Below are 13,702 nucleotides of genomic sequence, written 5' to 3'. Positions count from 1 at the left end.
CCCGCAAGGAACCGTGCTACTTCTGCTCTCAACTATCACCGTTTCTCTCAGGAGGGAGATTCCCTCGTTTTTGTGAACCATACTATTCTCGTGCTTGGTGAACTTTCGTAAGAGGGAGGTCCACTCGGGGGACCATATTGCTTCCACTCTTTACTTTATCACTTCAAAGGAGAGGTTCATTCGTTTTTGTGAACCATGCTATTCTCGGGCTTGGTGAACTTATATAAGAGGGAGGTCCACTCGGGGAACCATATTGCTTCCGCTCTTTACTTTATCACTACAAGGGAGAGGTTCATTCATTTTTGCGAACCATACTATTCTCGGGCTTGGTGAACTTACGTAAGAGGGAGGTCCACTCGGGGAACCATATTGCTTTCCGCTCTTTACTTTATCACTACAAGGGAGAGGTTCATTCGTTTTTGCGAACCATACTATTCTCGGGCTTGGTGAACTTACGTAAAAGGGAGGTCCACTCGGGGAACCATATTGCTTCCACTCTTTACTTTATCACTACAAGGGAGAGGTTCATTCGTTTTGCAATGTATTTTTAACTGAATAACTTTTATTCGGGTGACCTCGTTAAAAAACCCTTTTAAGGGAAAAAGAGTGTCCCCATAAAGGTGTACAAGTGCAAGATTTAACTAAAGTAAAACTTCAGGTTGGTCGCATTCCAAGTGCGAGGAATCGCACCACCTTCTAATGTCTTGAGCCTATATGCTCCATTTCCAAGGGCCTCCGTTATTCTAAAAGGACCGGTCCACTTGGGAGATAACTTGTTTTCTAACTTATACGGGTGGGCCTTCCTCATTACCAGGTCGGCGACCTAGAACTGCCGAGGTCTCAGCTTAGAGTTGTACTTGTATTCCACCCTCCTTTTCAAAGCTTCAGCTTTGATCTTTGCTTCTTCCCTCACTTCGTCCAGTAGATCCAAGTTCACCTTTCTTTCTTCGTTTGATTCCTCGACCACGAAGTTTTGGAAACGAGGTGATTTCTCCTGGATTTCTACTGGGATCATAGCGTCCAAACCATATACCAGATTGAATGGTGTTTCCTTGGTTGTGGACTGAGGGGTGGTGTGGTAGGCCCAGACAATTCTAGAAACTTCTTTTGCCCAAGTCCCTTTGCCTTTGTCCAATCTTCTTTTCAGACCTCTGAGCAGAACTCGGTTGGCCGACTCGACCTGTCCGTTTGTCTAGGGGTGTTCTACCGATGCAAACACTTGTCTTATTCCCAACTCTGCACACAACTTACCCAACTGCTAACTTGTGAATTGGGTACCATTATCAGATACTAGCCTCTTCGGGATCCCGAAATAGCACACTATGTTCTTCCACACAAAGTGTTGAACCTTGTGGGTCGTGATCTGTGCTACCAGTTCCGCTTCAATCCACTTTGTGAAGTACTCTATGGAAACCACAAGGTACATCATCCCACGTATGGAATGGCCATGGGCTATATATTGATCTTAACTCTTCTCGGGTGCGTTGTGCCAATCAGCATGTTGTTGGCACTGCTTGCATTGTTGGGCGTATCTTATGCAGTCCTCCCTCATAGTTGGCCAGTAGTAACCTGCACGAACGGCTTTCAACGAGAGGGACCGGCCGCCGATGTGGCTACTGCATATTCCTTCGTGTAGTTTTGCATGAAGGGCTTTCAACGAGAGGGACCGGCCGCCGATATTGCTCACCATCCACACATACCAGTATGGGGTGGGTGAACCCGTTCCTAAATAACATTCCATCGATTATTGTGTATTTACTTGAATTTTTCTTCACTCTCCGGGCTTTTGCGGGATCTAACGAGAGTATTCCCTCGGCCAAGTAACGGTGGTAAGCTGTCATCCAAGTTTCTCCTTCCTAGACTTGGTGAACCTGTGGCATTATCACTCCAGCAACTGGATACCTGCTTATTCTGGGCGTTTTCATCATTTCCTGCGTTAACGATAGGTGACTCCTCCTCGTCCCTTCCGAAGTGTCAACGTGCTGGATCTCTGCCATTTTGTATGTGATCGTTCGAGGTGTCTTCAAGGTTTCCTTAATTACCGTCCTTTGCCTGCCCCCCTTGCTCGAACTGGCAAGTTTTGCAAGCAAGTCAGCTCGGGCATTTTGTTCTCTGGGTACATGGACTGTCGAACGACTTTTTCAGCACCTGAACATACTCTAAATATGCGGCCATCTGAGGGTCTTTAGCTTGATATTCTCCCGTGACCTGTCCTGTAACTAATAAAGAATCACTTTTCGCCAATAATCTCCTCGCTCCCATTTCCTTTACTAGCAGCATTCCCGCGATCAGGGCCTCGTATTCTGCTTGGTTGTTATTGGCTTTGAAAGAGAAATGAAGGGCCTGCTCAATCAGCAACCCATCCGGACCTTCCAAGATGACACCTGCTCCACTACCTTGTTGGTTTGAAGAGCCATCCACTGAGAGCACCCACTTGAAATCTGCCCCTTCTTGATAGGTGGCTGCGGAGGAGAGCTCTACTACGAAGTTGGCATAGATCTGGCCCTTGATGGGGCCCCTGGGTGCATAATGTATGTCAAACTCAGAGAGTTCTACCGCCCATCGTGCCATTCTTCTTCCCGCCACATCTGGTTTCTGTAAGACTTTGCATATCAGAAGGTTCGTCATTACCATGATGGTGAAACTTTGAAAGTAATGACAGAGCCTTCTGGCTGAAAATAATACTGCTAAGGTCGCTTTCTCCAGGGCCTGGTATCTTACTTCGCCCCCCTGTAACACCTTGCTGACGAAATAAATTGGTCTTTGTACCTGGTTCTGCTCATGTAACAGGACTGAGCTGATAGCTCTTTCCGTAACCGCAAAATACAAACGGAGTGGGGTACCTAGCTTTGGTTTGCACAAAACTAGAGGGCTGGGTAGGTATTTCTTCAAATTTTCAAAAGCCTCCTCACATTCACGGGTCCAGACGAACCTGTTGTTCCTTCTCAAGCACTGGAAATAAGGGTGACCCTTATCCCCCCCCGACCGACACGAATCTGGACAGAGCAGTCATGCGTCCCATCAACTGTTGTACTTCCTTCACCGAAATCGGGCTTCTCATATTTATTATGGCAGCACACTTTTCAAGGTTTGCCTCAATCCCTCGTTCAGTGAGCAAGAAACCCAGGAATTTCCCTGCCTCTACTCCAAACACGCATTTCTTCGGGTTTAACTTTAACATGTACTTTGCTATTGTAGTGAATAACTCTTCCAAGTCGGCCGCATGTTGTTCCTTTTGCTGGGTGGTGATCACCATGTCATCCACATACACTTGGACCTTCTGACCCAATATGGGAGCCAACACCCTATCCATTACCCGTTGGTAGGTGGCCCCTGCGTTCTTCAGCCCAAAAGGCATGGCTCTATAACAATAACAGGATGACTCGGTCATAAATGCGGTCTTACACTCGTCCCTGGGATGCATCATGATCTGGTTGTAGCCGGAGAAGGCATCCAGGAAGCTGAGCAACCGGCACCCCGAAGCACTGTCTACCAATGTATCAATACTGGGAAGCGAGTAAGAATCCTTCGGGCAGGCTTTGTTGAGATCCGTGAAGTTGACACACATTCTCCATTTCCCATTTGCTTTCTTTACCAGCACCACGTTGGCTAGCCATTCAGGATACTGGATTTCCTGGATGTGGCCAGCCTTCAAAAAATTCCCCGTTTCCTCCCATATGACCTGTCGCTTCTCCTCGTTGAACTTTCGTCTTATTTGGCGGACAGGTCAGACGCTAGGGTCCATGGTGAGGTGATGACACAGTAAATTAGGGTCAATGTCGGGCATGTCGGCAGCGGTCCATGCGAAGGCGTCGAGGTGTCTAGCTATCACCTCGGAGATTTGGTCCCGCGACTCTCTGCTTAGAGATTGCCCAAGTTTAAACATCTTCCCCCCGATCTCCCTCTCCACCACACCTCCAGCAGGCTCGGGTCGATTTTCCCGGACGATTTCTTCTCAGGTCACTCCATATTCCGTTGGTGGTCTGGACGTGAAGGAGAATATTCTTCCTTTCGTTTTTAGGCTGTTCTCGTAATACCTCTTAGCTTCTTCCTAATCGGACGCGATGGTGATCACTGCGCCCTCCAGAGAGGGTAATTTCACTTTCATGTGTCTTGTGGAGGGAACTGCCTTCTACCTGTTTAAAGTCGGCCTTCCTAACAGTATGTAGTAAGCCGAGGGTGCATTGACAACAAGGTACCTGATATTAGTGGTACACGAAGACAGGTCGTCGGCGAATGTGGTACTTAGTTCAATGTACCCATGGACTTCTACCTTGTTTCTTGCAAAGTCGTACAAACATCTGGCGTAGGGTTTCAACTGGTCCGCAGACAACTGTAGATGGTTGAAGGTTGTTAGAAACATAACGTCGGCCGAACTTCCTTGATCTACGAGGACCTAGCGTGTCCTTCTCCCGGCGGCTATCAGGGAAATTACCACTGGGCCGTTATCGTGTGGTACGATACCCTAGAGGTCGGCTTTCGTGAAGACAAGGTCTACCTCGGGAGTGAGATCCGTCTGTCATGCTTTTACTGTCGCTTGGGAGGCATATTCCTCTCTCGGGAAACCTCCTGAGATAGTGTTTACCACTCCATGCATAGGTACCTCGTGCCCCTGATCTGCTCCCGTAGCCACCAATGTCTGATCGTCCGTTTCTTCTTGCAGGTAGTCCTTCAGGAATCTCTTTTTTTGCTAACTCGTCTAGTTGATGTGCCAAGGCTAGACAATTTCGTATATGGTGGCCATTCACCTGATGGAATTCACACCAAGCGTTCTTGTTGGGCCCCATCTTTCTATCGGTCTTCGCTGGTACCTTCAATCTTGCCGCTATGTTGGGGATGGTGATCAACCCTTGAGCTCCACCCGTCTCGTGCGTGCCCCCGTCGGGGTCCGTTCGTAGGGTTTCTCCATCCCCTTCTTCTCTGTTGTTGTCTCGTGGACTCTCATAGGCTGGGGTCAGGTGGTTGCCTGGGGTCGGACGGGGGCCAAGAGGCCTTGCTTCTGTGTTACGCGATCGTCTGCAGGGATATGTGCTAACACTCGGCGTCGAATCTCTGTGAATGTCCTCGGGTAGACCCTTAGCAGTGATTCGCTAAAGGGCCCCGATAGCATTCCCTTGACAAAGGCATGGACTATCATGGCCTCATCTGTGGGCTTCAAGCGGACCACTTGTGATGGATTTCCTATGAGCTCTTCTTGGATGATTGGTTAAAGATGGTGCGGAAGCTTATGGATGAGATGGATAAGGTCCTCATAGGAGGTGTGGTGACCTTGAAGGTGCATGAAGAGTATGGACATGGGGTGGTTCGGCCAGCCCCTTTGTAGGTGGTGAAAGGAAGATTAAAACCTAGAAGCTAAGCAAGGAGCAAAGTATGGTACTAAATGGGCAGCATAACATTACTCAATTTAATCTTTAAATACATGAGCCAAGCCCTCTTATTTATAGTGTTTAGAGGGCTGGAAATTAAAAAGAAAGTGGAGGGAAATTCAAATGAGAAGCATTTGAATTTGGAGCCAATTCCTAGTCACAAGGAAAGCGTGACTTGGTTTCTTTTTTTGGCACCTCCTAAATCTACACCTACACCTTTTTTTTATGTCACATGGAAGGTGTGGCTTAGCTTTTTACATTTGCACCTCTTATATTTATATCTACACCTCCCTTTATGTTCTACTAAAAATACTTAAAAGGAATTACAAAAGAAAGACATCCAATGATGCTTAGTTGGCCCATATATTCTATTTGTTTGGCTTGAGTTGAAGCTTGAACTTGTATTTGGGCTTGGGCTTTTTCTATCATGGGCTTGGGCCTCTTCCATCATCCCCTCCCTCTTGAAAAGGATTTGTCCTCAAATCCAATGCTTCTTCTTCATCATCATTATGTGGATGTATGTGGCTGGATGGTTTCCATCATCCCCTCCTTCTTGAGAGAATCTGTCCTCAGATCTACAGTTTTGATCTCGAACAACAGCCTTATTCTTATTTTGAAAACTAGGCTCGTCCTCCAGGATCAAATGTCCATCTATGGAAATCCTGAAACAAAGCAAAGGAGTTAGTGTGAGCAATTGGAGAAAACTTAATTGTATGAAGTTGCCATTTTTGTTTTTCTTCTGTTTTTGGCAACTTTTCACAATATTTCCCTTTTGATGGTTGTATGTATCCTCTAATCCTCTTATGTTTTATTAAATTTCCAATAGTAGTTACTTTTCCCTTAGGCATAATTCCTTTAGGAGGTGGTAACAACTTTAAAAGGGAAAGAGGACTATGTTCACATACAACTTCAAATGTAGAAATATGAGTAATCTTATGGACTACTCCATTGTATGCATGCTCAATAGGAAAAGGATACTCATCCCAAGAATTGTGGTTCTCTCTCATGATTTCTCGAAGCATAGTAGAAAGAGCTATGTTTTCAATTTTATTTTGACCATTCTTTTGAGGATGATAAAAATTTGAAGAGAACAATTTAGTTGCAAGTTTTCCCAAGAGAATCCTCAAATCATGGTTTGCAAAATTTGGAGCTCTATCCAACAGTATGCTTGAGGATAAACGATGAATATGTATCACTTCTCTAGAGAAGAGTTTATCCATATCCATGAAAATGGAATCAAAACCTTTTGTTGTCCTAGGAAGCTCTAATATGAAATTTATCATGGGTGAAGGAGTATAGAGTTCATGAGACATTGCCTTAGGTGTAGTTTTAAAACAAGAAATGTATCTAGGGTAATTTCTTTGAACCTCCTTTCTCATGGGTGACAAATGTTTTCCTTTTAAAAGCTCTAGAGTTTTATCTACTCTAATTTGGCCCATGAGTTCTCCTTCATGAAGAATTTTTCTCTTATGTGTAAAGGTAGTCTTGTTGTTACAACCATTGTTTATAAGAATTTGTACATTTTGCAATGGTTGTCTCAATAAGACATGAAAAGTTTCTTTAGGCACTAGCTCACATAAAAATTTGTCTTTGTAGATGCCTATAGATAACTTGTGCTTCACTTGGTGATATCTTAACACATGAGAAATAATCTACTTCATCTTTATCTATGCAAGCCTCTCTCAAGGATTCTTCTTTTTTGACTAGGCTTGCAAGTGTTCCTTTACAAAAGGTAAGGCTAGGTTGTTCAACAAGAAGCATATTTTCAAAGGTATTTTCAACTTTTATTTCTTGTTGAATGACCTTGTGGGAAGGAACACTCTTTTCCCACGCCTTTTGTTCTTCAAGGGTTTTCTCTTGATTTTCTATTTTTAATATGCTTGTAAGGGGTGTTATAAGATATTCCTCATTCTTTCTAGATTCACACCACCCCTCACCTGGTTTTTCTTTTTCTTTTTCTTTAGCTTCCCTTTCGTCTTCCTCTCTTTTCTTTTCTATCTTTCTTTCCTTCTTTTCTTTATGGGAAGAAAAAAAAATTTCTACCCTCATTTCCCAATCTAAGCAAGCTTCTACATTTTCTTTTCCATGGAAATGGGGTAGGTCTACCCTAACCTCTCTTGGGCTTTCTTGTTCTCTTCTATCACTTCTATGTCTTCTAGGGGGTGCTTGATAATAATCATTTATTCTAAGGCTTCCCTCCCCAAAAGAATCATGAGCTTTAGAGATAGATGCATGAGAAGGTAATTTTTTTGAAATGTGAGACTTCTCATCCTTTGCTTTAGTCAATTCATTAGTTTTGGTCTCATTCTCCAATTGTTTAGATGAAATTGATTGAATATCCTTGGAAAGTTGTTTTAAAAGAGATTTCAAGGATTTCACATCACTTTTAAGAGATCTAGAGGAGTGAGAAGACATGACTAAAACTTTGTGTTTAGAAATGTTTTACTTTAAGAAAGATGAGGAAAGTTAATGAAGGTAGTTTTCCAGGTAAGAGAGGTGAGTCACAGTGAACTACTTAAATACCAAGTCTTTGCCTTAGCCAAAAACTATCCCTCAAGATCTTCACACAATTCTTTCTTTAGGTAAATCACTTAAAACACAATGAGGATGTAGAAATCAAAATTTTTATGCAACAAAAATAATGCAAGCTATCTAGCAAATTATCAAAGTTTTAAACAAGACCAAACAAAAACAATTAAGCCAAGTTAACAAAAACAAATGGCATAATTAAAGCAATTAACAAATGCTAAGCTTGAAAGTTTAAGCTAGTCGGCCCTAGGTGAGGCTTCTTGGACACTTGGAGCCCTTGAAGGCACACTCACCGTCTAATTACGTAATTAAACAAGTAATTAACAAAAGTTAAGTTGCAAAGAAATTAGATGAAACTCCCTTTGTTATCTCCTCTTTGTTGGGCCCTCCAATGTATGTGGTGTATTTAGAAAGTGTTTGTTTCTGCCCCTTGCCTTTGTTCCTCTTGTTATTAGGTAATTAATTCTTCAATCCAGCACCTATTAAGCAAACTAGACTCTCCTCAAGTCAATTCCCACTCAATCAACTACCAATTGATAATTATTCCACAACCAAGCTTAGAGGTCAAAGAATTAAAGCAAGAAACAAATTAATTTGAAAAACAGTACCACACAAATGGAATTAAATGTGACAACTAGAAAGAGTTTCAATTAAATATTAGACAAGCAATTAAAAGGTACTCAAAGAAAGGATGGCACACAAAATGGAACCTATGGAATAGCACTAGATTTGATTTCAAAATCAAAAACAGCACCACTGAAATAATTGTTGTGGTCCAGAAAGCGTGATTTTCACTGATTTATGCTGAGCTGGCCTTTTAAAATTTGCTTCTGAAATTTTATATGCAAACAGATCAAGATCTTAACAAAATTATGGCGTTGGTTTCACTCCAAACGCATGCACCATTTGTTTTTAATAAATTTTCTAAAATCAGTGCTCAGTTGCGCCAGTTGTAGCGTCAGGATTGCACACTGTTTTTATAATATTTATCATTTTTTTTCTATTTGTTATTTTGAACTGATTCTTTTTTTGTCTTTTCCCTAACACCTCAATCTTGCAAAATCCAGAGGTTCAGAATTTTCTTATGCGGAAAAATAATTTTCTTAAGCAAAACAGCTAGCACAGAGTAAAAAGGAATTTGTGTAGATCTAAACACAAATATGAACTCAAGCTAAAAATAAAAAGCACCAAAGGATCAAAAACACAGCAGATTCAGATCAAGCATTTATACCAAAAACAAGAAATAAATAAGCCAAACAAAGTACTACTATGATTTGATGACATTTTGGAAGAACATGACTAGACAAAACACATATAGATTCATAAATTAAAAGACTCAAATGAACACAAAATGAACCAAATAAAATTGCAAAAAGGACTCAAATACCTAAAATAAAACAGCAACACAAACTATATGGAATCCTACCAAAAATTGCACAAAGATTGCTCAAGAACAATTGAGCAAGATGCACCGATTGGAATTTCCAAACAGCACACCAATTCAAAACAAAAATTAAAAAACAGCAAGACAAATATGGAAGATGAAGAACAACACGGATTCAAGAAGAACTCAAAAAGAAAATGACAAAGAGATACTCATCTTTGAAGAACCATAGCTCATAATACCAAATGATGGATTTCCTATGAGCTCTTCTTGGATGATTGTGGAAGATGGTGCGGAAGCTTAATGGAAGAGATGAACAAGGTCCTCCTAGGAGGTGTGGTGACCTTGAAGGTGCATGAAGAGTATGGACATGGGGAGGTTCGACCAGCCCCTTTGTAGGTGGTGAAAGGAAGATTAAAACCTAGAAGCTAGGCAAGGAGCAAAGTATGACACTAAATGGGCAGCATAACATTACTCAATTTAATCTTTAAATACATGAGCCAAGCCCTCTTATTTATAGTGTTTAGAGGGCTGGAAATTAAAAAGAAAGTGGAGGGAAATTCAAATGAGAAGCATTTGAATTTGGAGCCAATTCCTAGTCACAAGGAAAGCGTGACTTGGTTTCTTTTTTTGGCATCTCCTAAATCTACACCTACACCTTTTTCTTATGTCACATGGAAGGTGTGGCTTAGCTTTTTACATTTGCACCTCTTATATTTATATCAACACCTCCCTTTATATTCTACTAAAAATACTTAAAAGGAATTACAAAAGAAAGACATCCAATGATGCTTAGTTGGCCCATATCTTCTATTTGTTGGGCTTGAGCTGAAGCTTGAACTTGTATTTGGGCTTGGGCTTGGGCTTTTTCTATCATGGGCTTGGGCCTCTTCCATCAACTTGGATTGCAAATCTGTTCAGGTAATCCTTCATGGATTCTCCCTGTCATTGCTTGACATCAAAGACGTCGTATGAGAGCCAGGTGGGAGCCTTGTTGACAAGGTATTGTTCCCTGAACAGTGCGGGAAATTGATCAAAACTAGTAATGTGCCCTCGGGGAGGCTGATGAACCATTCTAATGTCGCGCTTGACAGGGTGCTCATCAACATCTTACAGTAAATGGCATCATATCCTCCGGTGAGCATCATCTGGGTGTGGAACACTGTGAGGTGAGCCTCCGGGTCTTCTACTCCTGTGAAGGAGACCTTCGGACCTAAAGACATTGTTGGTAACATGACATTCATGATCGCTCGTGAGAACGGCATAGGACGTGCCCTAAGTGGCATTGGTGGTGCGCGCTAGTTTGTCGCGTGTTCCCCTACATGTTGTAAGCCCCTTCGTAATTCCTCATTGGCTCTACGTAATTTTGCATTGTCCGCACGGGAAGCCACTACTTCTGCTTAGAGAGCGCGCATCGTATCCATGACCTGCTGTGTGGTCGCATTATCCCTTTCAAGGGGCGCCCTCCCCTTAGATCTAGCTGTCGCTCGTCTCGTGCTCCTCATTTTGTTGGTTAAGACTCCTTATGCAATCGTGAGTGGAACCTTGTTTTAACGGGCCCCACAGTGGGCGCCAAATGTTCTGTCCGGTTGACTTGCCTCGCCGGTCATCTCCAACAGTTGCTTTGGCCCTTCTATCCTACCTGAGAACTGTGCCTTCTCCGTCAAGAAACTTCTCACATGCAAAGACAAAGGGGCGCCCTAGCGGTTGCTTGCACTCCGACACTCAAGTCAGTATTAGAGCAAAGAACATCAAGTGTATAAAATAGCTTTAGTCTCCAAAGTTGCGTACCATACTAGGGTTCTTAACACCCTTTATATAGGTTGAAACTGTTGGGTTTAATAGTGCCAAAGTTCAAGAGGGGGATTAATTGACCTTTTAAAACTTTCTCGCAGAAACCGTGTTTAACACAGTTTTACAGAAAATAAATCGATTTATGTGAAAATGAACAGATTTATTTCAGCACTGTTTTTGTTTGAAAAGCTTTTAATTCAGCAAGGTTAATCACAAGATTATGCAGATAGAATTTCCAGATGCACACACACAGATATCAGATTGAAAAGCAGTGTAACACAAAAACAGCAAACCTTAATTCCAATTCGTGTGATTTAGGTTCAGTTAAGGGCTTGACAATTAGTGAGACAATCTATTACACACAACCTGTTTTATTAGCCTTTAACAGATTATCAGTGTTCTTATTGAAACCACACATTTTTTCAGAAATCAAGAACAATGAATCCCAGAACAACAAGCTTCAACTTTAAGCAATTGTTTAAGGTTCAATTAATAGCTTTGACAATTTCTTGAGTAACCTATCACAGCCAATCTGTTCCAATGGCTTTTAGCAGATTATATATGTTCTTATCAGATTCAAACAACTTTTTCAGAAATTAAGAACAGTATGCACAGTGCCCAGAAAGAACAGATTTATTTTCAATTGAACAGATTTATTTCTTTGTTGTTTTATCAATTATGCAGAAACGAAATTGCAGAGAGTGAGAGAGAATGAACACAAGCAGTTATACTGGTTCACTCAACTGAGCTACATCCAGTCTTCACCAACAACAGGTGGAAATCACTAACACACAGTACAACCAAGTACAATTCCCACTGTTCTTGAAACCTACAAGAACTTAGGTACTCTTGCTGAAAAAACCTATTTCAGCACACACACACCCACTCTTCAAGAACACCTATCAAGAAGAGTGTTCAACCAAACTATTACAAGAAATGAGAATTGAAACGACTACACCTGATTGAGGATACAAAGATCTGCCTTAAACCAGTAGGCAAGATTGCTAGAACAGTAGCTGCACCTCACACCAAGCTTTTGGAACCAAACCAAGAACAAGCACTTTGTGATTTTTGAAATCTTTGAAGAACAAATGCTAATCCTTTGTAAACACTTAACTCTCTGCTGTCAAAACTTGTTTTTGCAAATGTATGAATTGGTATTAAACTCATAAACAAGTTTGCATTTTATAGAAAGCCAACTTATAACAGAATTTTGAAAAACAGTTAAAGCTGTTATAAAATGAACAGATTTATTTTCAAAAAACAGTTAGAGAATTTGTTAAGTGAGGAGACTTAGTCAACCACTCTGGTGCAAAGATAAAACTGAAAACGTTTAAGCTTGTCATGGCACCAGAGACAAAAAGAATCTATTCATTTACAGATGAACAGATTTATTTTTCAAAACGAAAACAGAGAAAGTTTAACTGTTTAAAACTCAGTCGTTTTGAAAGGTAGAAGACTTAGTCAAAATACCTGATGCACAAAATCTAATTTTCACAAGACATAGCCAAGGCATCAGTGTAAAAAATGAATCTGTTTATTTAGAAAAGAACAGATTTATTTTTATGCAGTAAACGTGCTTTTTGTAAAACATGTGAAAAACAGTTTAAGAAAACTTATGCTTGTTCTTATCACATGGCCAGTGGTTATGAGGTGAGTTACTCAGCAAAAAGCCCACTCTTAGACAACCTCTAAGCACTACCTAAGACATACCTAAAGCAAAGCAAAAAACAAATGAAATGTACATATAAGTCTTCATCAAACACTACATATAAGCCTTCATCAAACACAATCTTGAAGGGGCAGCAACCATCTTCAACAATCTCCCTCTGTTTGATGGAGACAAATCCCCATAGCTAACCTCATAGCTTTGTTGCTTTAAGTACCTGCACTGCACCAGATTTTAAACCAGAAAAAAACAGCAACATTGCATAACATGCAGAATTGGTTTAAAGGTGCAGAATTAACTCCCTGTTTCAGCTAGCTTCACCTAGCATGGTGAGCTATTTTTCTCCCCCTTGGGATTCATCAAACAGCATATAAGCATAGGGAATAAAGGGATATAAAGCAGAAACCATAATCATAATAGTTCAGAAACAGAAAACCAAAATGTTCAGCATTACAGAAACTTGAAAACTGATAAAGAAAGCATTAAAAGCAGAAAACTACTGATCCTTGTAGTAAAGCTATGCAAGTTGTGCCTGAACCCCTTCAATCTGATCATCAAGGTGTTGAAACCTTGCATGAGTAGTCTCAAAGTATGCCCTTTGTTCTGCAGACATTACATCAAGACGATACAGCACTTGCCTCTCAAACATAGACATTGGTTCTCCTCGGTATTCTGGAGCTTGATAGGCAACTATGGCATTTGCAGCAACTTCCTCATGTTCAGATTGGGTAGCAGGTGAGTCATCATCCATAGGAACAGCTTCATCCTCATCCTCATGTTCTGCTTGAGGGTCCTTCTCCTTGAGAACCACCCACTTGTCCTCAATTTTGTGAAAACCCATTTTGGTGAGAGTTGAATTATCAATCTCACTTACAGCTTTAATAGGGTCGTTTCTCTCATTTGTAACATCAACACCAAAGTAATCAATTAATTTGGAAACAAGAATAGCATAGGGAAATC

General features: G+C 41.3%; 1 protein-coding gene across 1 annotated transcript; it reads right to left on the bottom strand.

Moving 5' to 3' along the window:
* Positions 1–2,091: 2,091 nt before the first annotated feature.
* On the bottom strand, positions 2,092–2,628 carry LOC137805529 (uncharacterized). Its single transcript, XM_068605472.1, has one exon. It carries the CDS (start codon positions 2,626–2,628, stop codon positions 2,092–2,094), a length of 537 nt encoding a protein of 178 aa, XP_068461573.1.
* Positions 2,629–13,702: the final 11,074 nt, after the last annotated feature.

This window comes from Phaseolus vulgaris, chromosome 3 (genome assembly GCF_000499845.2).
Source record: "Phaseolus vulgaris cultivar G19833 chromosome 3, P. vulgaris v2.0, whole genome shotgun sequence".
In the NCBI taxonomy this organism is placed as follows: domain Eukaryota; kingdom Viridiplantae; phylum Streptophyta; class Magnoliopsida; order Fabales; family Fabaceae; genus Phaseolus; species Phaseolus vulgaris.
Note: the sequence above shows the minus strand (reverse complement) of the source record. Positions and strands in the feature narration are given on the sequence as shown.

What these genes read in the sequence shown, in the direction of transcription:
- LOC137805529 (XM_068605472.1), bottom strand. Translation starts at nt 2,628, where the DNA reads ATGACGAACCTTCTGATATGCAAAGTCTTACAGAAACCAGATGTGGCG.